The sequence below is a fragment of the Manacus candei genome, unplaced genomic scaffold, assembly GCF_025592945.1.
Source record: "Manacus candei isolate 608988 ecotype Guabito, Panama unplaced genomic scaffold, ASM2559294v1 h1tg000045l, whole genome shotgun sequence".
Lineage (NCBI taxonomy): Eukaryota > Metazoa > Chordata > Aves > Passeriformes > Pipridae > Manacus > Manacus candei.
Genome location: NW_026138093.1, coordinates 9,873,599 through 9,901,238, shown reverse-complemented (window position 1 = coordinate 9,901,238; position 27,640 = coordinate 9,873,599). Strand labels below are relative to the sequence as shown.

The 27,640-nt window shown below is 55.3% G+C and overlaps 3 protein-coding genes and 1 pseudogene across 4 annotated transcripts in view; all 4 read left to right on the top strand.

The window, feature by feature from the left end:
• Window positions 1-27,640, top strand: part of LOC127474864 (zinc finger protein 239-like) — a 103,034-nt gene that overhangs the window by 47,604 nt on the left and 27,790 nt on the right. Inside the window, exon 4 of one of the 2 annotated variants that reach the window (XR_007905998.1) lies at window positions 9,425-10,247. The exons of the other annotated variant lie outside the window; for it this stretch is intronic. The gene's annotated coding sequence lies outside the window, so the exon portion shown is untranslated. Of the gene's footprint in view, window positions 1-9,424; window positions 10,248-27,640 lie in introns of those variants that run through there. 2 annotated transcript variants of the gene reach the window in all.
• LOC127474894 (zinc finger protein 239-like) overlaps window positions 5,960-27,640 on the top strand; it is a 60,554-nt pseudogene continuing 38,873 nt past the window's right edge.
• LOC127474845 (zinc finger protein 664-like) lies at window positions 5,977-10,247 on the top strand. Its single transcript, XM_051796152.1, has 3 exons — window positions 5,977-6,032; window positions 7,678-7,756; window positions 7,945-10,247. Exons 2-3 carry the CDS (start codon window positions 7,705-7,707, stop codon window positions 9,201-9,203), a joined length of 1,311 nt encoding a protein of 436 aa, XP_051652112.1. The 5' UTR covers window positions 5,977-6,032; window positions 7,678-7,704; the 3' UTR covers window positions 9,204-10,247.
• LOC127475035 (uncharacterized) lies at window positions 14,719-25,098 on the top strand. The gene is made up of 13 exons (XM_051796337.1): window positions 14,719-14,969; window positions 15,162-15,287; window positions 15,433-15,512; window positions 20,883-21,003; window positions 21,317-21,406; window positions 21,810-21,914; window positions 22,130-22,253; window positions 22,759-22,853; window positions 23,433-23,588; window positions 24,027-24,128; window positions 24,371-24,473; window positions 24,771-24,830; window positions 24,917-25,098. The coding sequence occupies exons 2-13, from the start codon at window positions 15,261-15,263 to the stop codon at window positions 25,051-25,053; spliced, it is 1,200 nt and encodes a 399-aa protein (XP_051652297.1). The 5' UTR covers window positions 14,719-14,969; window positions 15,162-15,260; the 3' UTR covers window positions 25,054-25,098.

The window sequence follows — 27,640 nt, the reverse complement described above, 5'->3', positions numbered from 1 at the left end:
CTGTCACAAACGCCGTGAAAACGTGGAACAGAAGCGTTCTCACAGCAGTGACTGTCCCCCTGTGTTCTCACAGCAGTGACTGTCCCCCTGTGTTCTCACAGCAGTGACTGTCCCCCTGGACTCAGCACTGGGGAGGCCACACGTCAAGTTCTGCGGCCAGTTCTGGAGCCCTCAGTTTAGGAAGGACATTGAGGTGCTGCAGCAGGTCCAGAGAAGGGCAACAGAGCTGGTGAAGGATCTGCAGTGCATGTCCTGTGAGGAGCGGCTGAGGGAGCTGGGGGGGTTTAAGGTGGAGAAAACGAGGCTCAGGGGAGACCTTGTCACTCTCTACAACCACCTCAAAGGAGGTTGTAGCTGGTGGGGTTTGGCCTCTTCTCCCAGGCAACAAGTGACAGGACAACAGGACACAGTCTTAAGCTACACCAGGGGAGGTTTTGGGTGGACATGAGGAAGAATTTCTTCACTGAAAGCGTGATTAGACGTGGGAATGGACTGCCCAGGGAGGGGGGCGAGTCACTGTCCTTGGAGGTGTTTAAGAAACAACTGGATGTGGCACTTGGTGCCATGGTCTGGTTGGCATAGGTTGGACTTGATGATCTCAGAGGTCTTTTCCAACCTAGTTAATTCTGTGATTCTCTTAACTGGGACATACTGGGAGCAAGCGGGATCACGCTGGAGGTGACTGGGATCATACTGGGAACGACTAGGACCCCACTGGGGGTGGCTGTGAGCAACTGGGATCGTGCTGGAACCTACTGGGAGCAATCGGGAGTGAGTGGGGGCAAGTGGGATATAGTGGGAGAGACCAAGAGTGACTAGGATCATACTGGGACTGACTGGGAGTCACTGGGAGCATGCTGAGGTCAACTGGGACATACTGGGAGAGACTGGGAGTGACAGGGATCATACTGGGAGCTACTGGAGTCATAGTAGGGGTGAGGAGGAGCAACTGGAATCACACTGGAGCAACTGGGATCATACTGGGAACAGGTGGGCCTGTGCTGGGGTCATCCTGGGATCATACTGTGAGCAACTTGGACTATAAAGGGGGCAACTGGGAGTGACTGGATGTGCAGTGGGGTAACTGGGATTGACTGGGACCATGCTGGGGGAGGACTGGGATCATACTTGGATTAACAGGGTCTATGCTGGAGGCAACTGGGAGGAACTGGGACCATGCAGGGAGAAACTGCACTCATACTGGGATCATACTGGGATCCCCACAGCCCCCCAAGCACCCCTAATCCCACTCAGAGTCCACCCAGGACCCCACCCAACCCCTTTTCTGGGGGACTTCTCTGGGCACTGGTGGTGCTGGGAGCCCCCCCGGCTGTGGGCGAGGAGCTCTCGGGTGAGCGGGGGGTGGGAAGGGGGCGGTTGGTGGCAAAGGGGGGGTCAGAGGGGACAAAAGTGGTGGTGGGACCCCAAACTGAGTGGGAGGGGAGTGGGACCCCCCACAAGTGGGGAATGTGTGGGATCAGGGCACTGCTTTGGGGCTGTGCTGGAAATTCCAGTGGATTAAAAGACAGACTCCAGGTGCTGTTTCCAAAGGAACCCCAATGAAAGAGGGACGCCGGAAAGATGGGCAGACAAGTCCCGCAATCGCAATGGAACTCTGTGTGCAGCCTCATTTTCTCCTTCAGTGCCCATCTTTGGTGGCCCCAACGTGTGACCTCCTCTCCGGGACACTCTCCCAGTGCCCGCCACCAACAGAGGTGGGAAGTGCCGGCATTCATCCTGTGGGAACGGGACAATGGAGCCCCCGGCAGAGGAATCTGTGGAGCCCTGTAGGAACAACGGGGCAGGGAATTTCCCAAGAACACAGACTTTACTGGAATATTTTACAACAGATCTTGAATACACAGGACAGAAGGTTATGGCTGAGCAATAGGGATGAGCAATGAACATTTCCTTTGATGCAGCCGTGGAGAGTAACAGAGCCTGATGTAGGGACAAAGGGACAATGATGGCAATATTCTATTTCAATTTGGGCACCTTGAAAATGCATCTTTTAGACTTGTTGGAGGACGTCTTCGGGGAGAAGGAGGATGTATTCCCTGCCGTTTGTATCTGCTCTGCTGCTCAGTCTATTGATATTCCCACTGATGGAGCTTTAGGGCCTCTGCTGAGGGCTCTGTCTTCTACCTTGACTCGTGGGAATCTCCCTCTGGTGGGGGGGGGGTCTCTCTCCTGCCTTTAATGGTGCTCCTTTACCTCCGGTGGGGGTTTTCCACCCTTGTCCTTCCTCATGGCGCTTTTGGGAAACGGGGCTGCTTTTGGCTGCGGCCGTGTAGGGGCCACGCTGGGGCTGGATGCCTGAAGACACACAGCCCTGGAACCACTGGATCTCCTGGATAATTGAAGTGCCTCTAACGGAAGGTGCACGGCCTGCCTGCCCCTCCCGCCGAGCAGCAGCTCCATCTCCATCTCCTGCTCCTGCCCAGCCGTTTTCCAGAAATCCAGAGCTCAGTGTGGATTGAACGCTATAGCAAGGGACAGGATAAAGTTGCTTTGCTTCCACCCTTGGTGTCTCAGTGTTTGTGATTTTGGGAATCCTCATGAACCTGGAACAATGCCAGATTATCTGTTGTGGTAAGACATGTACCTGGAGATTGTTTTGATATGTGTTTAAATCTTCCTTGAAAATACAACTGATAGAAAACAATGTAAAAAAAAGGATAAGAAAAAAAACGAAAAAAAGAAAATAAAAAGAGAAGAAGGAAGAAAAAGAGAAAAAGGAGAAAAAAGAGAAGAAAAGGAAGAAAAAACAGGAAAAAATGAGAAAAGAAGAAAAAAGAAAAAACAAAATAAGATAAAAGAAAGAGAAAGAAAAAAGAAGAAAGGGGAAAAAGAAAGAAAACAGAAAAAAAAAGTAGGCAGAAAAACAAAAAACCAAAAACGTCCTGTCCTCACTCCGGTCAAATGCAAATGGCCGCAATGACACCCAAGACTACAACTCCCGTGGTGCCCCGCGCGAGGCGGGGGCGTGGCGCTTGGCGGGTGGGGGTCGTGACCGCGCGCTGATTGGCTGCGGCAGGGGTTTGTAACGGCATTGCCCGCGCAGAGCGCTATGTTGGCTTCCGAGAGAAGATGGCGGCGGCGAGGCCGGCGCTACACTGTGTGAGCTGGCGGGGCCTGCGGGAGAGCGGGCCTCTGGGGATCCCCTCGGGGGCTGCGGGGAGCGCGGCTGCGGGTGGAAAGGCTGGAGGGCTCGTGAGGGTTTAGCCAAGGGGTTCGGGGGTTCCCGAGGGTCAGAGCGCAGGCCTGGAACCAGCGGGGGGGGGGGGGGGGAGGGGGGGGCGGGCTTTACTAACGACCTCGCGGCACTGCGCAGGCGCGCCGGCGGAGTAGTCATGAGGAAACTTTAACTCCCATGAGGCTCTGCGCGATCCGCCATTACTTCTCCCGCCACAGCCCCCCTGCCCGGCCCGGCGAACCGACCCCAAGGAAAGGGGATCTTAATGCCCCCCCCGAACCCCAGAGACCCCCAACACTCAGCGCACAGAGACCTCACAGGGAAGGGGTCCCGAGGGTCCCCTAAAGCCCAACAGTGGGGTTCACGGGATCTCCCAGCCTTCAGGGGAGGGGTCCTGGGGGTGCCCCCCAAAGTGCGGGAGGGTGATGTACCACGTCCGGGTAAGGGGATCCCAGTGCCCCCAGTATAGCCCAGTGACCCTCAGTACGGCCCTGTAACCCCCTCAGTAACCAGCCAATATGTCCAAGTGACCTCCCACTGCCCCCCAGTATGGCCCAGTGATTCTCCAGTGAGCACCCAGTAACCCCTAGTATGGCCCAGTAACCTCCCAGTGTCTCCCCGAGTGTCCTGGTAATCTCCCAGTAAACCCCCAGTCCCTCCCAGTGCCCCCTGATTCCCCCCAGTGTGTCCCAGTATCCCCCAGTAATCACCCATTGCCCCACAAAGCCCCCGAACTGCCCCTAATGTGTCCCCAGATGCCCTTGGCCTTTCTGTGAGCATGGGGGGGAGGGCGTTTTTGGGGTCAGAGGGTCCAGGGGGAGCTCCTGGGGTGAGATGGAGGGTTGGGGACATCAGAGATGGGGTTTGGGGACAGTGGGGAGGAGTTTGTGGACAGTGGAACTGGGGGTGTCAAGGGGGAAATTGGGGCCATGGGGAGGCCCTGGAGAAAATGGAGACACCGGGGGGGGGTGTCTTGGGGTGTTAAGGAGGGAACTGGGGACACAAAGAGGGTCTTTGGGACACCAGGGGTGTCTTAGGACTCACCTGCTGGTGGTGCTGCCCATCCTCTCCCGCCCCAGGCCCATTTAACCCCCTCAAATGTCCCCCAACCCCCCTTTTCCATTTAATCCTCTCCCCCCACAGATCCTTTTGACCTCCCAATGCCCTCAAGACCTCTTATAACTTCCCTAAATGCAACCAAAACCCCTGTAAACCCCCTAAATCCCCATCCCACCCCCCAGATCCCCCTAGATCTCCCGCAGCCCCCGCTCAAAGCCCTTCCAACCCCCCACAAAGAGGGATCACCCGGCACCGTGGGACAGGAACACAGTGGGCTGTACTGGGGGCACTGGGCTGTACTGGGAGGGCACTGGGGGGGGCTCAGGTGTCCCAGGACAACGTGGCCCAGCTGCAGGAGAGATCTGGGGAGCAGTGAGGAGGTACTGGTCTGTACTGGTTTGTACCCCCAATCCCCAAAGCCCCTCCCCAGCTCCCCTAGGACCCTCCTGGACCCCAAAGGCCCCCAGGCCCCCCCAGCCCCTGACTTGGTCCTGCTGCCCCTTGAGCATCTTCAGCTGCTGCAGAAGCAGGCATTTCATCAGCAAATGTGCAGGTGACACCAAGCTGGGGGTGTGTTGATGTACTGGAAGGCAGGAGGGCTCTGCAGAGGGACCTGGCCCAGCTGGATCCATGGGCTGATTGCAAGGGGATGAGGTTCCAGCAGGCCAAGGGCCGGGTCCTGCCCTTTGGCCACAAGAAGCCCCGTCAGCCCCCCGGGCTGGGGCCAGAGTGTCTGGAGAGCAGGCAGGCAGAAAGGGAGCTGGGAGTGGGGATGGACAGGAAGCTGAAGAGGAGGCAGAGTGTGGCCAGGTGGCCAAGAGGGCCAATGGATGGTGGCCTGGCTGAGGAAGAGTGTGTCAGCAGGAGCAGGGAAGTGATTGTTGGCCTGGAGTGAGCGCTGGTGAGGCCACCCCTGGAGTGCTGTGTCCAGCTCTAGGCCCCTGAGTTGAGGAAGGCCCTGGAGGGGCTGGAGCAGGAGCAGAGAAGAGCAGCGAGGCTGGGGAAGGGAGTGGAGCACAAGTGGTGTGAGGAGAGGCTGAGGGAGCTGGGGGTGTTGAGGCTGGAGAAGAGGAGGCTCAGGGGAGACCTCCTGACTGTCTGCAAGTCCCTGCCAGGAGGTTGGAGCCAGGTGGGGCTGGGGCTGTTCTGCCAGGAAGCAGCAGTAGGACAAGAGGGCTGGGTCTTGAGCTGTGCCAGGGGAGGTTTAGGTTGGATATTGGGAAGCAATTTTTTGCCAAGAGAGTAATCAGGCCTTGGAATGGGCTGGGCAGGGAGGGGGTGGAGTCAGCGTCCCTGGAGGTGTTGAAGGTGAGAGTGGATGTGGCCTCAGTGCCATGGTCTGGGAAGCACGGCGGGGTTGGATCAAGGGTTGGACTTGATGATCTCGGAGGTCTTTTCCAACGTGGCTGATTCTGTGATTCTCTGATTGCCATTCCTATGGTAGCACACGCTTGAGGCTCCATCCCCAGGGTGATAGAGATGTCTGTCCATATCTATCTGCAAGGTTAGTGTGTAAATGTGTGGTGTTAGAAAAGCGGGCTGAGTTCTGGGGTGGTTGTAGAAGGAGAAAGAAGCCCAGAGGCCAGTGCAAGCAGGCAGCCCTCAGCTTGCACCTGATGTCCCCTCCCTGCAGGTTCCTGTCCTTGAGCCCAGGCCCTGAGGTGATGCTAAGTGCAAGGCAGAGGTGCTGCTGAGGAAGGAGAGCCCCATGAGTGCCCAGGAGAAGCTGTGATTGCCCATCCCCGAGCAGGTGCTGTCTCCATCCCCTGTGTGCCAGGTGAGCTGGGGCTTTGCTGCAGAGCTGCAGGCGCTGATTTGAGCGTCTCCAAGTGCTGAGATGGTGGGCACCCAGGAACACAAACTGTGCCTGGCCACGGAGCCTGCAAGGAGGAGCAGAGACAGCCCTGGCAGTGTGGGGGTCCAGGTTGTCCCTGTGCCTTCCCCTGCAGGCCCTGGCTGTCCCTGCTGGGCCCCTGTCCATCCCCATCAGGTCCCTGCCCGTCCCCCCCGGGCTGAGCTCCCCCCAGGAAGTGCCGTGGAGCTGAAGCTGCTGCCATCCCCCCCTGCAGACGCTGCCCCAGCCAAGGGAGCAGCAAAGGCAGGGCCAGGAGCAGAGGCAGCAGCTGGGGAGCCCTGGGGGGGCCGGGAAGCTCTTGTGTGGGGCAGGAAAGAGGCGCTGGGCATGAGGCCGGGGCTGTGCTGAGCAGGCCCAGCCCTCACATCCCCCCAGCCAACGCCGGCTGCCCGGGGGGCTTGGGAGGGACCCCCAGCCCGTGTGCCCCACACTGAGCTGGCAGAGAGAGAGCCAAGGGACAGGGATGTGGGCAGGGCCACGGGTGAGGGACAGGCAGGGCCATTGCAGGGCCACGGTGAGGGCACAGCCTGTGGCAGCAGAGCTGCCCAGGGCCGGGGGCAGCCGGGGGTGTTGGTACCAGGCAGTGCTGGGGCCGAGCAGAGCACGTGGCCTCTTGCAGAGCCCTGGAGCAGCCTCCCACTTGCCAGCCCCGCCCTGGTGGGGTGACACTGTCCCCTCCCTACAGAACACTCCCCCAGAAATCTTCGGGGGGGCCTTTTGTGTATATTGCTGGTTGCTGATTGATGCTGGGGACCTGAGGGCCCCTCTGCAATCCCATCCATGGGGCACAATCTCCTCTCCAGAGCTTGACTCACTGCAGACTTTGCAGGGAAATCTGTCCTGGGAGCTGCATCCTGAGCCCAAGGGCAGTTTGTGTCCCTGAGTGCTGATCCATCCTGGGGACCCAAGGCATCCTCTGCCACTCCATCCATGCAGCAGGAGTCACCCTCCTGCCCTTGACTCCCTGCAGAGGAACAAGTGCCATGTCTCTGTTTGGGAGAAGCCAGATGCTGCCCCCGGGCCATCAGAAGTGGTGCTGAAGCCTCTTTGAGCCCAGCCCTGGGTGCAGTTTTCTCATCCCCTCACCGAGTACCCACTGCCCCAGCTGGCACTGACCAACCAGGGCGTTTGGCACACTTGGTTTGGTGGTTTGGAGAAACAGCCCCAGACTGGCAGGGGGCCAGAGAACCTCGGGGAACAGCCCTGGCGAGTTTTAAGTGACACTACATTAATACAGCTTTCGGTTAATATATAGCAACTCAATCAAGTGCTCATGAAGTGACCTCACTCCTCTCATCCCCAATTAAACACCATGTTTTTGGACTGAATCTTCATATTTTGGATTATTTTCTGGCTAAACTTCAACTTTTTGCAGTTTGAGGGGGGTTCATCTTGCTATTTCTGAGGGGTTTTTTGCCTGAATCTCCTTGACTTGGGTTTTTCTGGGCTGAATCTTGGTGTTTTGGAGGTTTTTATGGACACAGGGTGCCTGATGAGTTCTAGAGATGGACTTGGGCAGGAGGAACCCCCAAGACAACACGCTCAGCCCTTGTTTTCCCCCCATCAGGATTTGTCCCTCCCAAAGCTTGGGCGGATGGAGGAGGAGGCTGCGAGGAAGAGGAAGATGCCTTGGGCCCCCCAGGCAGGTGAGGAGGAAGTCAGTGTCCCTTTGGGCGGGTGTTGTGCTGGCTCTGTCAGCCCAGCATGGCCCCGGCTGCAGGACAACCCCGCTGGCGCCGCCGTCCTGCCGGGGCCGGAGTTGGGGGGATGTCCTTGGCCTTCCCTGTGGGCCGGAGGCAAATCCCCTGCCTGTCCTTCTTGCTTCCTGCCCCAGGCCCCAAGCTGAGGAGGGAGAGCACGGAGGACAAATCCCCCCGTGAGACCCTGGTGGGAGAGGCCGTTTTGAAGGGCTCCCCGGCGCAGGAAGGCAGCGGGGAGGAAAAGGGCCGGAGATCCCCCCGCAGGAGGGGCTCCAAAGCCAGCCCAGGGTGCTCTGAGGAGGAAAGAGCCAGCCTGTGCCGGGAAGGTGGCCGGAGGTTGAGGCGGAGCTCTGAGCTGGTGGTCCCTGATCAGCCTCCCAGCAGGGGGAAACTGTTCAAATGCTTGGAATGTGGGAAGAGCTTCAGACAGAGCTCCAGCCTCCTCACCCACCAGCACATCCACTCTGGGGAACGGCCCTACACGTGTGGGGAATGTGGGAAGAGCTTCAGTGACAGGTCCACTCTCCACACCCACCAGCGCATCCACACTGGTGAACGGCCCTACACGTGTGGGGATTGTGGGAAGAGCTTCGGAAACAGCTCCCACCTCCGCACTCACCAGCGCATCCACACTGAGGAACGGCCCTACAGGTGTGGGGAATGTGGGAAGAGTTTCAGGCACAGCTCCACCCTTCGCACCCACCAGCGGATCCACACTGGGGAACTGCCCTACACATGTGGGGAATGTGGGAAGAGCTTCAACCAGAGCTCTGGCCTCCGCAAACACCAGCGCATCCACAGTAGGGAGAGGCCCTACAAGTGTGGGGAATGTGGGAAGAGCTTCAGCCAGAGCTCCACCCTGTACACCCACCAGCGCATCCACAGTGGGGAACGGCCCTACAAGTGCTCAGAATGTGGGAAGAGGTTTAAAATCAGCTCACATCTCCTCCTGCATGAGCGGACACACACTGATGAGAGGCCTTTCCGCTGCACCGACTGCGGGAAGGGCTTCAGGACGAACTCCGCTCTTGTCACCCACCGGCACATCCACACTGGAGAACGGCCCTACAAGTGTGGGGAGTGTGGGAAGAGCTTCACCCACAGCTCCAACCTCCGCATCCACCAGCTCATCCACACCAAGGAACGGCCCTACAAGTGTGGGGAGTGTGGGAAGAGGTTTCAGACCAGCTCAGATCTCCTCGTGCATGAACGGACGCACACGGATGAGAGGCCCTTCCGCTGCACCGACTGCGGGAAGGGCTTCAGGCAGAACTCCCACCTCGTCACCCACCGGCGCATCCACACCGGGGAGAGGCCCTACAAGTGTGGGGAGTGTGGGAAGAACTTCGCCCAGAGTTCTAATTTGACCAAACACCAACAGACCCACCAGTAAGGGAAGCCCTACCAGTGCCCCGACTGCGGGAAGAACTTTGGCCGCTGCTTCCACCCCAAATGAACCCCCTGATCATGAGGCAACCCCTGGAGTCCAGTGACTGTCAGTCCATCCCTTTCAACCACAAAGGGCCAGTCCCCTTTCCCAGGGACAGGTTCTGCCAACAGAACCCTTCTTGGGGGTTGTGTGGAAAATCCTGCCTTGGCTGGGGATCCCCCAAGGTCACTCCTGGAGGTTGAGAGCAGAGATCTCCCCACCAGGGTTGGTCTGGGGGAGTTCCATCCATCTCTAATTAAGAATTATTGCTTTTGTTTCAGCTTTAGTAGAATTGCTTCAACAACTGCTTTAGTGTAGAGCACTGTCCTATCTTGTCCTGTAATCTTGGTAGTTTTAGTGTTTATATTGTGCAGTAAATAATTCTGATGAAGATCTTTTGTCTGATCACTTATTACTGATGCCTTAAACCCCTATTAGCTTTTATTTTTCTAATTTTTGTAAGCCTTATAAGTTTTATAAGTAGTAGAAGTAGATTTTCAAAGCAGCAGCCCTCACTCCCTTTCCCTGTAGTACAAGTAGTTTACACATTCCTTAACCCTCTTACCCCATTCTGTGCTCCCCATATCAAATCTACCCCTGAATTCAGTGGCAGTGTTTAGTCTCTTGTCAAGGCAAGGCCTATGCTGTTTAGAGAACACTCATATCAGGGCCTGAATAACAAAACAGAGTCAAGAACTAGGTGACTATGTACTCTTTGTGCTCTGAAGATGGTGAAGGTGATGAAGGAAAGGCCCCCAGACCCAATTCTCAGGGGGTGGACCTGGAGCGGATCAGAGCAAAGGCTACAGGGTGGATACACTTCGGATTGGACGGATGGTATTATAAAATGTAACATCTCGGGCACAGAGGCCCAGGCGTCGTGTAACACCTATTGCCTTGGCACAATTAAACTCTTTCCTTATCTCACCCCTAATTAACTACTCCTGAGTTATTTTTTAGCATCAACATTCCACGGCATCATAACCCTAAATAAATTCCTTTCTATCAGTAGATCTGATTTGCCATCATTAAAACCTGGGGGACAAAAGTGGTTCAGTCACACCTCTGTAATTCCTCTAAATATAAAATGTTGGCAAGATTCAAAGCTGAGATTGGATCCAGCAGCCCCCAGCACCCCACAATAAGTTGGGAGCTCAGGGGGGTCACCCCCCTTTCCCAAACCCCTGTTTCCAAAGACCCCTATGTGACTGCTGGACTCACCAGACCACCCCCCCTTTTCCACCCTTCTTCCTGTTCTTTCCACTTTTCGGTGGTCCCCTCAATCCCCAGCCCAACCAGGATCACTTTTGGGGTCCCAACCCCCACTTTTTGCCCCCCTTCCCACCCCTTCCACATCATCCCCCCACTCCCCAGCGCCCTCATGCTCAGTTTGGGGGTCCCACCCTCCCCTTTCCCCACTCTTCTGACCTCTCCCACCCATTTCCCATCATCCCCCAAACCTCAGTGCACCTCCCCCTCCACTTTTGGGGGGTCCCACTCCCCTCCCACTCAGTTTGGGGTCCCACCACCACTTTTGTCCCCTCTGACCCCCCTTTTCCCACCGACCTCCCCCTTCCCACCCCCCACTCACCCGAGAGCTCCTCGCCCGCAGCCGGGGGGGCTCCCAGCACCACCAGTGCCCAGAGAAGTCCCACCAGAGAAGGTGTTGGGTGGGGTCCTGGGTGGGCTCTGAGTGTGTTTGGGGCTCCTTGAGGGGCTGTGGGGAGGTTTTGGGGAAGTTCCCAGCACCTTTTGGGGTGAGCTGGGTGGTTTATTGAGGGGCAGGTGCCCTCCCAAAGGCCCCCCAGAGTGGGTTGACACAGGGGGGACACAGGGGGGTCCCCATTCCTGATCCATCCTGGGGCCGGTTCTGACCCCCCCCAAACTCGGCTCCACCGCACGGAGACCCTCCAAACCCCTCCCCCACTGCCCCCCAATAACCAGGACTGGGGAGAACTGGGAAGCTTTACTGGGATCACTGGGAGCAGCCGGGTGGTGTCAGAATAAAAGCAGGGGAGAGGGGGACTCACGAGCCCCCCAAAATCCTCACGGGGATGGGGGGTGGTCCAGGCTGGGCCCGAGGCCCCGGGGAGGGGCTGCGGCCACCGCTGGCTCAGAAGCTCTGTGGGGAGAGAAAAGGGGGTGACACCGGGGTGGGGGGTTCCCGGGGGAGCACAGATGCTCTGGGGGGGACACACGACCCCCTGGGACCCCCCTCACCTTCTGGCGCAGGTAGAAGCCGAACCCCAGCGCCAGGGAGACGAAGGCCAAGAGGAAGCCCCCGGCCCCTCCTTGGCAGCAATTGCTCAGGCTGATGGAGCCCGGCAGGGCCGGGGCCGCCGGCGGTGTCCGATCCCGGCAGGAAGCGGGGAGGGCCCGGCGGGGTCTGAGAGAAATAAATCAAGGCAGAGCACTCTCTTTCTTTTACCCTCTGGGCAGTGACCATCAAGAGCTGTCCCTGCTTCACAGCAGAAGCTCCACAAAGTGTGTGGAAGAATCTGCTCTATGAAGGTTGGCCCTGGGCTTTTATGCTTATCCAGTGATGGATCAGCAGTCACATATTCCCAGGCCAGTGAGCAGCTGATCTGTCAAACTCTGTTTCCAAAAGGAGGATGTGTGTTGGAAGCTTGGGGAACCAGGCTGGGTTTGGCACAATTCAACACTAAACCAACCCCTTGGCACCAGCAGTAACTCCCCACAGAGAGCTTGCAGTGCTTGCATTCTCTGACGAGATTCTTTTCCAGATAGAACATCCTGCTACAAGGGGTCTGTTACCACCCACCCCAGAAAGGGGGGGGTAACCAGGTTCTTATTAATAAATCCCTTGGGGTAGATTGGAATGAAATGAAACTAAATAATCAGTGTTTGAAAACATATATATGTAGGGTTTATTTTAGAACAATTTTGTTTCAAAGGTAAACAGGTATGTTGCCATTTTGGGTGTTATCATCTGTATCTCTCATCTACAGCAATATGGCATAAAGAGAACCTTTAGGGAAAATGCATAAGGGAAAGACAGGATAAGGGTAAGGGAGAGTAAGGGAAAGCAGAGACGAGAGTGGAAAGATGTCTATAGTCACTGCCCACGGAGTCCGGAGATGGAACTTGGGAGTTGCAGCTCCAATGTCTGTCAGTTGAAGTGGTGGCCTTGATCCATTGGGGGTGGGGGAGGGAAGCCCCCACACTCCAAGAAGTTATGAGTTATATCCATGGATAGTGTCCCAGGCCGTGCCTCGAGCCTCCAAGGTCTGCTGGGCCTGCGCAGAGTTCCCGTGAGGGGCCTGGTAAACACGGCTCTTCTCGCCTTTTCAGGGCTTGACACCTTCAGCAGCACTGGCAGGGGGGATGGGTCCAGCTGCCTCTTCCCAGCCTGCAAAAGTGCCCTGGCAATCCCAGAATGCGTAAATCATTGTGGCAGTTTGAGACCCTCAAAAATCCAATTTCCAAGTCCAAGACCCCCCCCTAATTTGTTTCAGTGTGAGTGGGATTTCAGACAAAACACAGCTCGGTATGGGGGGAAAGGAATTATATTACAGTTTATTACTTACACAAATAAATACTATAATACATTATATACACAATTCTAACTATCTCTCCTATGGTATAGTAATATATTTACATTAGATCAAATCCCTCCTGTCCCTCCAATAAAAGTTCAGAAGGGAAGAAGAAAAGATCCTTTTGACTTTCAGAGCAGCAGTGTCTCTCCTCTTCAAGGCAGCAGTCGTAGCCGGATTTGTTGTAGCTGGAAAATCTCTCTCTCTCTCCATTACAACACAGGGGTCTTCTCTCACCCCTCAGCCCTTCGGCTCCAATCCAAGGTCTCTCTCCTGTGGACTGTGAAAGCAGGGACAAGGCTCGCCTCTCCACAGTCATATCACAGGGTGCTGGGCACCCATGACAGCCCCTTCCTCAGGGGATTAAAGTTCCTCCTGAGTCACAATGTTTAGGGCTTTCAGTTCAGTTTTTGCCTCAAGCATTTTAGCAGAGCTCCTTTGCTCCGTCTCAAACTGTCAGCATGGCGAAGGGGGGCAGAAAGGCCTCTTCCCCCCTCCACATTCCTCCTGGCTGTCCTGGTCCAGCTCCAGAACTCTGAGCTTCTCAGCTTCTCTCTCTCTGGTTGCTGTTGCATTTCAGGACTCCCTTCAAGTGGAAGTCCACCCCCTCTGTCCAAGAGGGGTCTCAAAGGGTTTGGAGAAATAAAGTCTCTGCTGAGCCTGGTGCTCTGTCTCTCCATTGGGCATCTCTGTGTCTCTCAGCTTGGCTCTGTGCCACCTGGCTCCTGCTGACTGTCTTCTTGGCTCTCAGCCACAGCTCTCTGTTCGGTGCTGTCTCTGCCGCCGCTCCTGCTGCCCACTCACAGTGGAGAGAAACTCCCTCGGCTCTTGGCCACAGTACTTGGCCCAGTTTAACACTGTTCCGAGTTTCTACAGCCCCAGCCGGGGGGCTGGGGGGTCTTGGCCTCCAACGGGGCTCCCTGGCCCCTCTCTCTCCTCGTGGTCTCAGCCCGTGGCTGCCGCTCTTCTTTCAGCTACGTAATCTCTTCTTTTCTGGCCTGTTGTGATATGTTTAATTTTGCAGGGGTGCTGATTGGGTCAACACCAAGAACACCACCTCCTGGGGTCAACTACTTTCCAACTCCAGGGGAAAACCCTTTTTAACCCAGGACAGTCATGAACCATTTCAGTCTCTGACACTCCTCACCTTGGCCAGTCAGTTCCTGGGAACAGCCCTGGCAGCCCAGCCCCCAGGGGCACACGATGTGCTGCTGGGCTGGAGAGGACCCTCCTCAGCCTGGGCAGCAGGGCTGCAGGGGGGGATTCCCTGCCCCTCCCCAGCTGGGCCCTTCCTGCCCACCAGCTCCTGCTCCAAAGGGCTCCCACACAGCCTGGGCCACTTGTCCCACTTGGGCACTTGAGCTGCCCCAGGGCATCTCTGGGCAGTGGCCAGCTCTGGGACTGCTCTGGCAAGTCATGGCCTGAAGCCACGAGTGTGGAATTTAGGAGACACTTGAAACCTCTGCAGAACAGAACTCTTGGTGGCCGCTGAAGGCTTCATGAACAGCATTGCCACATCTTTTCTTTTTTTTAAATTCAACAATTTTTTGTAGGTGAACACCAGGACTATGAGACTTGGAAAGAGCAGCTTTAGACACGGGCCCGCTGCAACAGCGACTTCCAGGATCGAGCAAAGCAGAAAAACAACGGCCACTTGAGTTATTTATTGTAGGGGTTGCCCCCCCGAGCTGTGTATTTTTCCCGACCCACGGGGGTTCCGAGGGTCAGCCATGATGTTGCCTGAAAGCTGGGACTGCTCAGGGCTGGAGCGTGGCCCCAGCACAGCCTCTCCCACAGAAGGACAGGGCAGAGGGGCTCTGGGCTGTGGGCAGCGAGGGCCAGCTGGGCTGGCAGGAGGCAGCCGTGCTGTGGGAGCCTGGGCCTTTCCTGCCTGTCTACCATTGCCTTCCTCAGCCCGGGGCACTGGGGCTTTCCCGGGCATGGCAGCTCCTCTACCGGGCACCTTCCAGCAAGGAGCTGCAAGGGAAGGCTGTGCCAAGGCAGTGGGCAGAAAGTTGGGTGGAGGGCAGATATCCTTTGCTCCCTCCTCTCGCTGGACCCTCTGCAGCTCTCCCTGCTCTTTCCCCCCTTAGATGCCAGCTGGTTGCCCATCTACAAGGAGGAGCAGGAAGCTGTTGATTCCATCCTGGCCTTTGTCACCAGCCCCAACAAGGTAACTGCGGCCAGCTGGAGGGTGGCTGTGCTGCTGTCTGCTGGCAGGGGCTGTGCTGCCAGGCTGCTGGAGGGGTGCTGGCAGGGCAGGGCTGCTTCTCCTGCAGGGCACTGCACCCCCAGTGCTGCGGTCCCGCTGGCTGTGTCCGCCCACTCACAATCCATGTTTGTGTCTCTGACCCCTGGCTGGCAGGAGGAGAGAGACAAGGCCACATTTCTTCGGAGCATCTCCGTGCTGTGCTGAAGCGCCTTGAACCACGGCCTGACCCAGGGCTTGGATCTGTTCTGTGACATGTACCAGCTGTCAGAGAACATCAAGGTGAGGGCACTCTGGGCAATGTGGCCAAGGGTGCAAAGCCCCCTGGCACGGGCAGCCTGTGCGGACAGCGCTGGGGCGGGTCAGGGACTGGAGGCCCTGGGTACTGGCAGCTGCCAGCAGGTGCCATCCCGGTTGTGCTCTGCAGGCGCTGCTGGAAGAAGAGCCAAGGGACCACCTGTGCACAGACCTTCGGCATCTTTCCATGCTGGGTCTGGAGAAATTGAGGTACCTGCCTGTAGGGAATTGGCTATAGAACACGGCTTGCCTAGGCCGTGGGAACATCTTAAATAGCGAGGTTACAGTGCCCTTGTACCATGTTAGCTGGCTGGTAAACAGGACATTGTGATTAGCAAAACAAAAAGCAACTGAGTGCCACCTGTGTCAACAAAGGAAGAGAGTAAGAGGTGAGATCAACATTTAAGCAGAGCCAATAATGAGCTTAACCTTTGCAACATGTATGAGCTAATTATAAAGCATATATTAAGCTGTTAGCAATGATCAATAAACGAAGCTAGCTGATTCTCATATTGAGGGTCCCTCTCTTCCCTTGTCCGACAAATGGCGCCGAGCAAGGGACAATAAACGAGGATCCTGCAGAGTTTTGCACGGAACCCGCGGTCCCCGAAGATTGAACAGGGGCTAAGTTAAATCCGCAGCCCCAGGGGCTAAGTTAAATCTGCGGCCCCAAGGGCTAAGTTGAATCGGCGGTCCCCGAAACCTGAACAGGGGGTAAGTTAAATCTGCACTCCCCGAAGCCACGGTCTGACGCAGTAACCGGTCGGTCTTGCAGCAGCACAAGAGGCGAAAGAGCTGGACTCCGTGCCCCAGGCGACCTTACAGGAGGGTCCTGGCCGACAACACCGCCGACGTCTTGTAAAGAGCTGCAAAGCGCGCTGAAGATTTATAGGTATGGAAAGACAAGCGGTGCTTTTATTACTCCAGTGCTTTTTAGAAAAGCAGGGACTTAAGGGTATAGCTTTGAAAAAAGAATTACCAAGATTGCTTACGACGAGGGTTGCTAAAAGTTGTTCTGTGGACCCTAATATAGTTTTTGATGAAAGAGAATGGAGATATTATGAGGTTAAGTTGTGGGAGGTTGCCGCGGAGACGGAGCTCAGTGTAACATGACAGAAGTGGAGAAGCTGCCAGGCCAGCCAGACAAAACGCCTGGACAGGTGAGCCACCGAGAACAAGAGGGATCTAATGTTGTATCTATATGGAAATCTATCCTGCTTAAAAAAGGAAGAAAAATTAGACGAACTGGCTTTGCGGCAGATGCTGCTTTCATGTAAGGGCCAGGGATATGCAGCGAACACTGTAACTACCTTTACTATCTCTACTTGGAAAGAACTTAGTGATAAGCTCTTTACTGCTGCCTCTAAGGGAGAAAAAGTTGCTGCTTCCCTCCTTACAACTTGGCGATCGTTATCTGGAACAGTAAAAGACATTAAAGCACAGTCTGAAGACATTAGAATGCTACTAGATACCATCATATGGAGAAATCGTGCAAAAAGGGAGTCGAGCGGAGTTGAAGAGAGCCGGAGCGGGACAAGAAATCACGGATCGGAGCCGGGGACAACCGAGCGGCCCCGCCAACATGAACGCGGTGCTAGCATCTCGGCAGTGCATATCCAGGACGATCGGAGATGACGGCTGCAGTGTGAAAGTACTGCTGATGGACCAGAGATGAACTTTACGAACACTATGACTGAGTTCCACCTTAAGACATTTCCAGCTTTTCATCTGAGCTGTGCTGCGGGACTGCGCTGCGCGTTTGTGGCTGTGTTCACGGCGCTGTGTGCTTGCGCCGCCGTGCTGAGTGAACACGGGGCGGCGCCGGGTCTGTCCGCCTGTGGCGGGTGTCTACGGGGGGGCGCCGGGCAGCGGGGCAGTGACGGTGGTCGCGGCTCCTGCGTGGCCCCGGCTCGGAGCGCTCCCGGATGCCGCAGAGCCGGGGCCGGTGATATCACTCGGAGCGCTCCCGGATGCCGCAGGGCCGGGGCCGGTGATATCGCTCGGAGCGGTGCGCGGCCCCGGCTCGGAGCGGTGCGCCCGTGCACGTGCACGCCGGCGGCCCCGGGCGCGGCGGGCGGCGGGGGGGCTCTGTGTGCCCCGCACTGCTGACAGCCATGGTCCCGGGGGGTGTGCGTTCCCTTTCCCTTCTTTGCAGCGAGTGTTTTTTCCCTGGTGCCGCTCCTCTTCCTAGAGCGGCGAGTTAATGACGGTAGCAAAAGCTTTGGGGGGTGCAGCTGGGGGAGGGGGAAAGCTGTTTCTCCTTTTCCCCGTTACACCAATCACCCCCTCTCTGAAACTGTTTGCAGCTGTTCTCTCCCTCTCCTATGTTTTTGTCTTAAGCAAATCCTGTGATTAAGTTCCTTCTGATCTCTCTGGGTGAGCCCAGCCCCTTCTCCCCCTCCTTCGTCCTTCGGCAATGAGGGGCGTGGGGGAGGCAAAGACGGTAAAACACGGAAAAAAGGGAAAAGAGAAAAAACAACTTAAAATTAACAATATCCCAATTTATAAATCAGATAAGATTGCTGTTTTTACAGCAATAGGTGTTAAGCATGCAGCGTGCTCGTGGCATTCTCAAATGTTTTCTCCAAAAACAGAAAGGGAGACTGACGAAAAATCCTTTGAAGCAAGATTAGAAATAATGCAACATCCGTGCTTAGCTTTTTGGATATTACAGAAGGTTATTAAGAATTTCCTATAGCTTGCTATTTTGCTTCTCTTACATGAAATTTGGCTGTTTCCCCCAGGGGCAGGGTGCAGGTAGAAGATTTGGAGACAGAACGATGAGACAGAAGGGGACATAGTCTTGCCCCCTGCAAAAGTAGTTTTATTGCCTTTATGACAGAATATCATTGCTCTATGAGAAGGGTTGAAGATTTCCAAGGTAATATTCTGTTCTTTCTTGCTGTATTTGTCTTTTACATGGAGAGTTATGCAGGATTTGCAGATTGCTGATGATGGCTATGCCATAAATTTCCTTTGAATTATGAAACTGATAAGAAGTGCACAGCCAATGACTACTTGAAAATGTGTGTGTGATTGAGGAGAGTGTTTGAGGTGATCACCTGAATGCATGAGTGGAAAAAGATTGTGTGAAAGAGAAAAGCTACATGAATGTGTGACTGTGTAAACTTAAAAATACCTTCTGCCGGTGTCAAGATTTTAGAGATGTGTAACATGATTCTGTTGAACCATAGTGACTCCTTATCCTGAATGGTATATGAATTCTTCAAATTCCCACCATGAGTGATGAGGTTTTAGTTATTTCTAGACTAGCCCTGTCCGGCTAGCTGTTTGATCTGAACTGAGGTTAAATAAGAGGTTCTTACATAAATTTGGTGTTCTATTTCTGCCTTGTTTCAGAAATTTATGCAAGTTAAGTCTCAGGTGGAGTTTTTCCACTGCTGTTGTTCCTTAGCTGTGTAAGCTGCGCAGGAGACCACTAGTTTTAGAGCGAGTAAAAATCATAAGCCAGCAAACATTAGTGCAGACTGCAAGGTTGGCAGAGCCCGAAACAAAATACACCACTATGCATCCAGGTGCCCGGGAACCATTCTTACAATTTGTGGAAAAGCTGCAAGATGCTGTAGAGAAACAAGTTTTGTGACAGATACAGAAGTTGCTAGTTACATAACTAGCTAGAGATAATGCAGGCTTGTGCCGGGGTGAGGTCCTTAGACCATCAAATAATTGCATTTGCATCTGCTATGGCAGTTAGTGAGAGTCATTTTGAGCTTTTCTGTGTTTTCCAGGATTTAAATCAGGAGTTGTCGATGTTGCTGCCTTACTTGTTCAGCTCCTTGCGGGGGGGCCTTTAGGCTGTCAAGGCCATCCTGTGTGCTTTCTCAAAGAACATTTGCAGTGTTGTGGATAGTGTATCTTCAGGCCTCCTGGCTGGAGGCCAGAGTAGACCAGTTATGCCAAGTCTTAATTTTCAAGCGTTGTTTGTACTCTAAAGAACTCCTTTGCAGAGGATTGTTCCAGCAAGTTTCCTATGCTTCGATCCAGTGCAGTTTCATAGTTTTTTACCTCTTTTACAGTTTTGAGAAAAACACGCTGTGCTTGGCCAAAAGCCTCCTTTAAGCTGATGGTCTTGTGGTCCCTGTGGGAGCTGGGGGCGGAGGGCAGCGTGCAGGTGTGGACCTTGTCCGTCTCACAGTAGCATTCCAGCAGTTTACTGTGCTGGGGGATTTCCTCTCAGCCAAAACCTGGGCACCACAGAGCCCCACCAGGACGTAATTTTTTCTGAGTGTTCTTTGTGCTGTGCTTACTCAGGTGGGCTTGGCACAGGGAGACCTTGCAGGTCAGGCAAGTCTTCATGGCTGAACGGGGGCCTGTGGGGTAAAGGCAGAGTGGGCACTGGGAAGGGCCCTGCTGGCATATTTCTGTTCCTTCTGTATGCATGCACTCCTTGCAGAAACTGTGACCGCACCCCAGAGACATAGGGTTCCTGTAAATGTCCAGGCAGATGGGGCATGTCAGTTCGTCCTTCAGCCTGGCCTCAGCACCCACCTCGGCCATGTTGCCTGAGCTTCGTGACAGGGCTGAGAGCAAGGAGGAGGGCACTGGTGAGAAACTGAGAGCACAGCATACAGAAGCCTTCAGATGTCGATTTAGCTTAATTCATTCTATTGCTCGCTCAGTTGTTGTCTCTTGTCCGGATTGTCGTCGTGCTTGTACTGTCTATTTTAGTACTAACCCTCGAGGTCTTACTCTGGCAAAAGATCCCCAAGAATTAGGTTTAATGAGATCACTGTCTGTACATAACACAAGTGGTAATGGGACTCAAACCTGTTTTATGTTGAGATTATTTCAATCTAGATTAAGTGTTTATCAAAGCCACGACTTGTCCAGCTGGCACAAACTGCCTAGCCTGTACACAAAAGAACTGTAGAGCCTGAGTGAAACAGTAGAACACACAAAGAAAGTAACAGTAACAACTAGTTCTATAGACTCGTGGCTTCAATCTATTTTTGGTTCTATGTCTGAATAAGTTTTAAGTTTTGTTAAAGAAAAGCCTACGATGGTTGTTGACAATTGTTGTAATTTTAGTAATAGTTCATATTGCTTTTTCTTGTATTGTTAAATGTGTAAGTGCTATAACAGAGAAAACATTGTTGGCCCAGAATAAAAAAACAGGGGTATTTGTAGGGAATTGGCTATAGAACACGGCTTGCCTAGGCCGTGGGAACATCTTAGATAGTGAGGTTACAGTGCCCTTGTACCCTGTTAGCTGGCTGGTAAACAGGACATTGTGATTAGCAAAACAAAAAGCAACTGAGTGCCACCTGTGTCAACAAAGGAAGAGAGTAAGAGGTGAGATCAACATTTAAGCAGAACCAATAATGAGCTTAACCTTTGCAATATGTATGAGCTAATTATAAAGCATATATTAAGCTGTTAGCAATGATCAATAAACGAAGCTAGCTGATTCTCATATTGAGGGTCCCTCTCTTCCCTTGTCCAACACCTGCCCATCTGTCACGGCCCCCCCGGCCCAAAGGTCCGATGCCACCTGCACGAGTCGTCGAGGGGCTGCTCCCAGCACCCGTGGGCAACCAGTGTCCTGCCCTCTCCCTGCAGCTTGGTGGACACAGCGCTGGAGGGCAAAGCCAAAAACCTCCTCTGCACGTGTTTCTCAAGTGTCTTCTGGTTGCCTGCAGAGAAGGAAATGCCAAAAGGGGACCTTGCCCTCTACATCAAGGTAAGTGCTGGGTGAGCTCCAGGGGCCTCCAGCCCCTCTGGCCTGCTCCCTGGCTACCCCATCGTGCCACAGGAGCAGGGATCCCAGGCAGGGCAGGGTCTTTCCCACCCTCGTGCCTCTGTCCCCTTCCCGTGGGCCTGGCTGCATCCCGTGCCACAGGCTGCTCTGCCCTCGCAGATTGTCTATGCCCATGTCTCTCCCGGGAAGTGTGGGCATCCTCCTCCTCCTCCTGTGGCACAGGGGATTCAGATGGCTCTCCTGGGGCTGGGAGGAACAGCAGAATGACTGCCACTGCTCTCTGTGTTCCTTGCAGACCCTGAACTCCATGGACAGCATGCTGAGGACAATGGTGCTCAGCTTTCCTGCCTCTGAAGTCAGTGACGAGCTGCAGGGCATCTTGGAGGTCTGGCACAAGCAAAAAGGGGGGAGTCCCAGGGCTGTTCCTCAGCCTGGAGGGGAGAGTTTGCCCACTCCTGACTGAGTGGTGCCCAGAGCAGTGCTGAACAGGCAGAGTGCCCTGCAGGGAGGGTGCCCACCTCCTGTGGGGAAGCAGGGGCTGGCCCCAGGCTCTCGTGGAGCACAGGGGCTGCAGAGGGTGGCACCTGCCCTCCTCCTTGGCCATGAGGTTGGCTCTGAGCCTTTGTGCCCGACCTGGGCAGGAATCCAGGGGCAGACACCCCACTGCAGGCTTTGCTGGAGGGGAGAGGAAACCTTGAGGGATGGGGCGAGCGGGGTCCAGCAGCGGAGCTGTGCTGCTGGTGTTGGAGTCTGCTCCCAGGGCTCACCAGCAGCTTCTCTTGTCCCAGCTGCTGCTGGACTTCACCAGATGCAAGGGAGAGGCTGTGAGGGAGAGGGCCATGGCAAGGATTGATGTGCTGACCTGTGTGCTGTCCGACTATTCCACTCTGCAGGTAAGGACCAGGCCCCCTCCAGCCAGGCCATACCCCCATCCCTGCTGCTCTCCATGCCAGGGCTGCTGCCCACATGGCTGCTCTGAGAGATGGGGACGCAGGGCTTTGCAAAGCCTGGACTCTCCAGCAATCCAGCCCTGGGCAGACTCTTGGGAGGGGGGCTTTGGCACCACCTTTGTGCCCTCAGCCCTTCTGCTCATGCCTCCCTCATCCAGGCCCATGCCAACGTCACAAGAGGCATTTCTGGACTTGTCTACTCTGGGGAGATCCAGCTCCCAGTCCTAGGAAAGCTGCTGGGGCATCTCATCCTTTTCCTGTTCTCTGAGGAGCAGACAAGCTGTGCAGCTTTCCGTGCTCTTTTTGCCCTGGCTGAGTAAAAAAAGGCAGAGCAGTGCTGGGCTTCATTGCTCTGCACACAGACATCTCCTGAGAGATCTGCTTCCTGACCCCCTTTGCCCCTTCCAGCTGCTTTCCAGAGCTTCCCAGCTGCCACTTTGCTGCAGAAGCTGAGTGCTCTGCTCAAGGCCAGGATCTGTTTGCTGCTGCTCTCCTTCCTCCCCTTCCTTTCAGGAGCTTGCAGCCCACTGGTTTGTGGGTCCCACAGCCAAAGCCCCTCTTGACTTCCCTGTCCCAAAGCCATGTCTTCCCTGGTGGGGAAGAGCAGATCCCCCACCCTGGCTGGTCCCTCCAGTGCCTGTAGCAAGAAGTTGTTCCTGATGCCCTCCCAAAATCCTGGACTGCTCCTGTCCTGCCCCCTTGCCAGCAGATGCCAGGGCAGTTTGGTGAGCTTGCTGGCAAAGCTGCTCTGCCTTCCTGACTCTTGTGTGTTTGCCCTGGTGTTTAGTTGAATCCAGGCTAAAGGACAGAGCAGGCCAAGTCCACCGGGAAGCCGTGACCACCTCCGCGCTGTGTTCTCTGAGCCCCAGGGACTGTGCCAAGGTAAGGAGCTGTGCCCTTGCTGGGACTCCTGTCCGTGGCACCAGCAGGGCACTGGTGTGAGCCAAAGGACCCCGCAGCAGTGGGGTTGGCGTGCCCTCAGCTCCCTGGGGAGAGGGTTCCCGCCGTCCTTGAGCAGGGACAGCACAAAGGCTGCACTCCAGTGGCCCAGCAGCAGCTTCAGCCCCAGCAGGAGCTCCAGTGCTCCTGGCCACCAGCAAGTCCCTGGTTCTCGGTGGGGCCAGCAGCCTGTGCCCATGAGCCCTCCTCCCCCAGCAGGAGGGCCCTCTCTGCTCATCTTCTGCCATGCAGGGACTGCAGGCACTGCTGCCAGCTTTGCTGCGGGCACTAGGTGCTGGGCAATGACAGCTACCCTGCAGCCCAGCCCTGCGAGCAGCACTTGGAGCCAGCTCCACTCCCCTGGGCTCTCCTGGGATGGCTTCTGGGCCGTGCAGCCCAGTGCTGCTTCTTCTGGGATGTGAGGCCGAAGCTGCTGCTCTCCCTGCAGCCATGATCACGGCCCTCTTCACTGTGGGCAGGGAGCTGCTGTTTGCAAAGCTCCCTTTTCCTGCTTCCTGCCAGGAGTGCAGTGAGCTGCGAGAGCTCTCCATCCGCATGCTCACAGAGCTGCTGCAGTTGGTGGTCGGCAGGGATGAGAAGAGGATGAGGAAGGAGGTGTGGCGAGCACTGGTGCCTCTCCTCTTCTGCATGAGCGACCAGGTCCCCAGCGTGGCCAAGGTACAGGTTTGAAGGCTGAGCCCTGACACACAGAGGGCTGAACTGACACCCCCAGGGCTCCTGGGCATCGGGGCAAGGGCTGCTGGCAGTGGGCAGCGCTCTCCCAGCACAGCCCGTGGGAAGGTCCGTGCGGAGCCAGCGCCAGCAGGGCCAGAGAAGCTGGCACGGCCCTGTGCAACACCTGCCCTGCCTGCTCCTGCAGGGCTCGGCAGCAGCCCGTGACCACCATGGCCTGAGCAGGGGCATCCCCACAGGCTGCGTCAGAGGCCAGGCCTTTGAGTCTCCACGCCTGTCCCCCAGAGCTGTCCCCAAAAGGCTCCCAGACATTTGGGCTAGGGCATGTCCCAGCTTCCTAAAGGCAGGATCCCCCAGGAACAAAGCCAAGATGTCTCCTTGCCCAGGCCCCCGGGCCATCCCTGAGCTCATGCTGTCCTGCAGGCCTCCAGGGAAGCCCTTCTTGCTGCTGCAGAGCTGCTGAAGTGGAAGACGCTCAAGCACCTGCTGCAGAGAGAGCGGCTGTGGGAGCTTGGAGCGTGCTTGGTAAGGACAAGCTGAGGGGCCCGGGCTGGGGGAGGGCTTCCCCCCCTCCCGTGTCTGGGCTGGGGGCTCTGCAGCTGCCCTCAAGAACAGAGCCCCAAGGGCTCTTCTGCAGGCCCCTGTCCCTTCCCTGTAGCCAGCAGGAGGGGAGGCCTCTCCGTCTCAGGGGGTGCTGACGGGAGGCACTGCTCCAGCCAACTGCCCCAGTGACAGCCCTGGAGAGACATGCCTTGTTCTCTCTGCAGCTTCAGAACAGCAGGAGCAGGGCTGAAGACTTCATCCACCAGAACCTGCCCTACCTGCAGGACCCTCAGGCCAACGTGCGCCTGGCGGCCGTCAGGTTCATCGGTGAGTGCCAGCCCCTGCGGTGCCTCTGGGGCAGCCTGGTCCCTGTGCCACTGCTACCCCAGCAACGAGGGGCAGTCCTGGGGCTGCCCCAGCCCCGGCCACCCTGGGCAGGGCCTTGCCTCCCTCTGCCAGCCCTGCCCACGCAGTGGGGCTTGGTGGCCGCCTTGCTCAGTCCCACTGCCCTGAGCTTCTGGGGGCTCCTGGGCTCAGCTCTGCTGAGGGGGAGGAGGGTAGGTCTGGGGGCCCTGCTGCTGGGAGCAGGCTGGGGAGCAGGGGCTAATGGAGCTCTGTGCCCAGGACTCATCACACGGCGCCTGAGGGAGCAGACCACGGAGAGTCAGGCTGACATCCTGAGCGGTGAGTGGGGAGTGTGGTCTGTCAGGAATCCAGAGGCTCTCTGCAGTCGTGGGGTTTGATCTGGGCTCTGTTTCTTTCCCTCACAGCGCTTCAGCCCTTGGAGAAAGACTGGGACATCTCTGTCAGCTCCCTGGCAGCTCGGACAACCTCCATTCTGAGGAGTCCTTTCGTGCAGCAAAGACCAAGAGGCCTCCTGCGAGCACTGCGCTGCTGCTGGCCGTGAGCCCGGCAGAGGTGTAGCTTGCCTTGGCTAAAGGACTGGGGCTGAATAAAGTTGCAACAACGTGCCCAAAGCCCTGGTGTCCTTCAGCTGCACGGTGCTGAGTGTGCCGAGCTGACCGTGTCCTTCCTGGGCTGTCCCGCAGGCAGCGGGACGCTCCCCCCTCAGCACCCCTGGCCCCAGGCTTGTGGGACAAGCTGAGCCCTGGATGGGGCTTTCCCTGGGAGAAGCCGCCTTGGCTAAAGGACAAGCTGCTGCCTGAGCCTTCTCGCCCCATTTCAGGGCCACTGCCAATGTCACCCTGCCCTCTGCCAGTGTGAAGCTATTCCCTCTTGTCCTGTCACTCCAGGCCCTCGTCCAGAATCCCTCTCCAGCTCCCTTGGAGCCTCTTTTAGGCACTGGAAGGGGCTGGAAGGTCACCCCAAAACCTTCTCTTCTCCAGCCTGGGCAGCCACAGTTATCCCTGTGTCCCCACACGGTGCCCCACTCTGGGACCCCTGTGTCCTCCCACGCCCAGCACCCCAGGAGGTGGCACGGCAGCAAGCCCTGTGCTGCAGCCCTGTGTTGCTTTGGACCTGTCTTCCTGCCAAGTCCCTGAGACCCAGCGAAAAAAGCTTACTTCCCAGAGAGAAAAAAAAACCGAAATAGCAGAGCTAGAGCAAAGATATATATGTACATATATCACAGTTATATCCAGGAAGAATACTCATCATGGCCAGGTTTCGCAAACGAAGATTTGGGAAGGGCTCTTGAATCCGAAAAATCGGTCCAAGAAACTGCTCAGAGATTTTTTATCTTTAAGCAGCAAGGTACTTGTTTATTCAACGTTGGGAGCAAGCCAGCTCGTGCTGGACAAACTTGCTCAAAGGCTTCACACAAAATCAGCATTTTTATACAATCTTCAGCTGTGATTAAATGCATATTCAAGTGATTACAACATCTACTATGCATATTAATATTAGGCGGAGTATAGGCGGAGCTCAGGCGGGGCTTGGGGCGGTGCTTCTCTTGGCTCCCCATTTCGGAGGGTAGTTCCCATCTTCCTCCATGGGTCTGGGGGCTTCAACTCATCTTCCTCAGCTTGACCCTTCTTCTTTTCCATTGTTCTTGACCCGCTCACTGAAGCTTGGAAAAAGCCCTGGCTCCAGGCCTATTTCTCCTATTCAAATGTCTACCTGATCCTGTTGTATTTCTAATTTATTGCTTCTAGGCCTATTACATGTTCCTGTACTATTCTCTTAAGCTTTGGTCCAGTAAGTAGAACAGAACAAGCACAGATCATTTTGGATGTTGGTAGCTTGTTAGCAGGCCCAAATTTCTTAGTTAACTCTTTTGGGCCTGGCCTCCTGTTTCACTCTACCCACGTTTGTTGCAAGCACACTGGTGGCTAAAAAGGTCAATATGAGATAGACATGTTCTGTTGCAAAAGGCACAGCAGAAAAACTCCTTAGGTGGTATATTCTGCAAGGCACGATTCTTTCTGTGTTGTCTTTTCTCCTCAAAGGTGATCCTGTGTGCTCTCTCAAAAGCCTCAGCAGTGTTATAGATGATGTGTCTCCAGACCTCCTGATTGGAGGCCAGAGTAGACCAGTTATTTTGATCAATATGGCCAAGGCTGAGATGTTGTTTCAGGGAGTCCTTGTATCTCCTCTTCAGGGCTCCTCTCTTGCGGCAGCTGGTGGCAAGTTCACCATAAAGCAGGACCTTCGGGAGGTGGTGGTTGGTCCTTCATCCTGGAGACGTGCCCTGCCCAGCTCAGCTGTGTTCTCAGCAACATGGCCTCAATACTTGTGACTGCTGCTTGTTCTAGAACAGATGTATTGGTCACATAATCTGACCAGTGGATGTTTAGGATTGTACGGAGGCAGAGTTGATGGAAGTGTTCGAGGAGTCACAGGTGGTGGTGGTAGATGACCCATGATTCAGATCCATATAAGAGAGTAGACAGCACTGTGGCTCTGTAAACACTGATCTTTGTACTTTTTTCCAAGTGTTTATTTTGCCATACTCTTTTATGAAACTTTCCGAAGGCACTGTATGCCTTTGCTAACCTGTTGTCTATCTCTGCCAATCTTACCATCCGAGGAGATGAGGCTACCCAGGTAATTAAACTGTTGGACTGATTTGAGCTCTGATTGGCCAATGGTGATATGGGGATGATGGAAGACTTCCTGAGGTGCTGGTTGATAGAGAACTTCTGTCTTCTTTAAGCTGACTTCCAACCCAAAGAGCTCAGCAGTGTCTGCAAAGCAGGATGTTAAACGCTGCAGAGCTGCTTCTGTGTGGGCAACAAGGGCGGCGTCATCAGCATAAAGCAGCTCCTGGACAAGATGGTTTAAGGTCTTGGTGTGGGCCTTCAGTTGCCTTAGGTTGAAAAGGCTTCCATCAGTACGGTATCGAATGTAGATACCGTCCTGATCATCGAGGTCTGCTGTGGCCCTTTGGAGCATCCTGCTGGAAAAGATTGTGAATAGGGTTGGTGCAAGAACGCAGCCTTGTTTCACACCATTGGTTATTAGAAAGGGCTCAGAAAGTTCATCGCTATATCTAACTTGGCCGTCTTGATCCTCATGGAGTGAGACGATCATTT

Excerpts from the sequence above, each read along its gene's own strand:
- LOC127474845 (XM_051796152.1), top strand. The coding sequence starts at position 7,705 with ATGGAGGAGGAGGCTGCGAGGAAGAGGAAGATGCCTTGGGCCCCCCAG. Across the intron at positions 7,757-7,944 it reads GCCTTGGGCCCCCCAGGCAG|GCCCCAAGCTGAGGAGGGAG; the intron begins GTGAGGAGGAAG and ends TTCCTGCCCCAG.
- LOC127475035 (XM_051796337.1), top strand. The coding sequence starts at position 15,261 with ATGTACCAGCTGTCAGAGAACATCAAG. Across the intron at positions 22,254-22,758 it reads CTCTGAGGAGCAGACAAGCT|TTGAATCCAGGCTAAAGGAC; the intron begins GTGCAGCTTTCC and ends CCTGGTGTTTAG. Across the intron at positions 22,854-23,432 it reads GCCCCAGGGACTGTGCCAAG|GAGTGCAGTGAGCTGCGAGA; the intron begins GTAAGGAGCTGT and ends GCTTCCTGCCAG.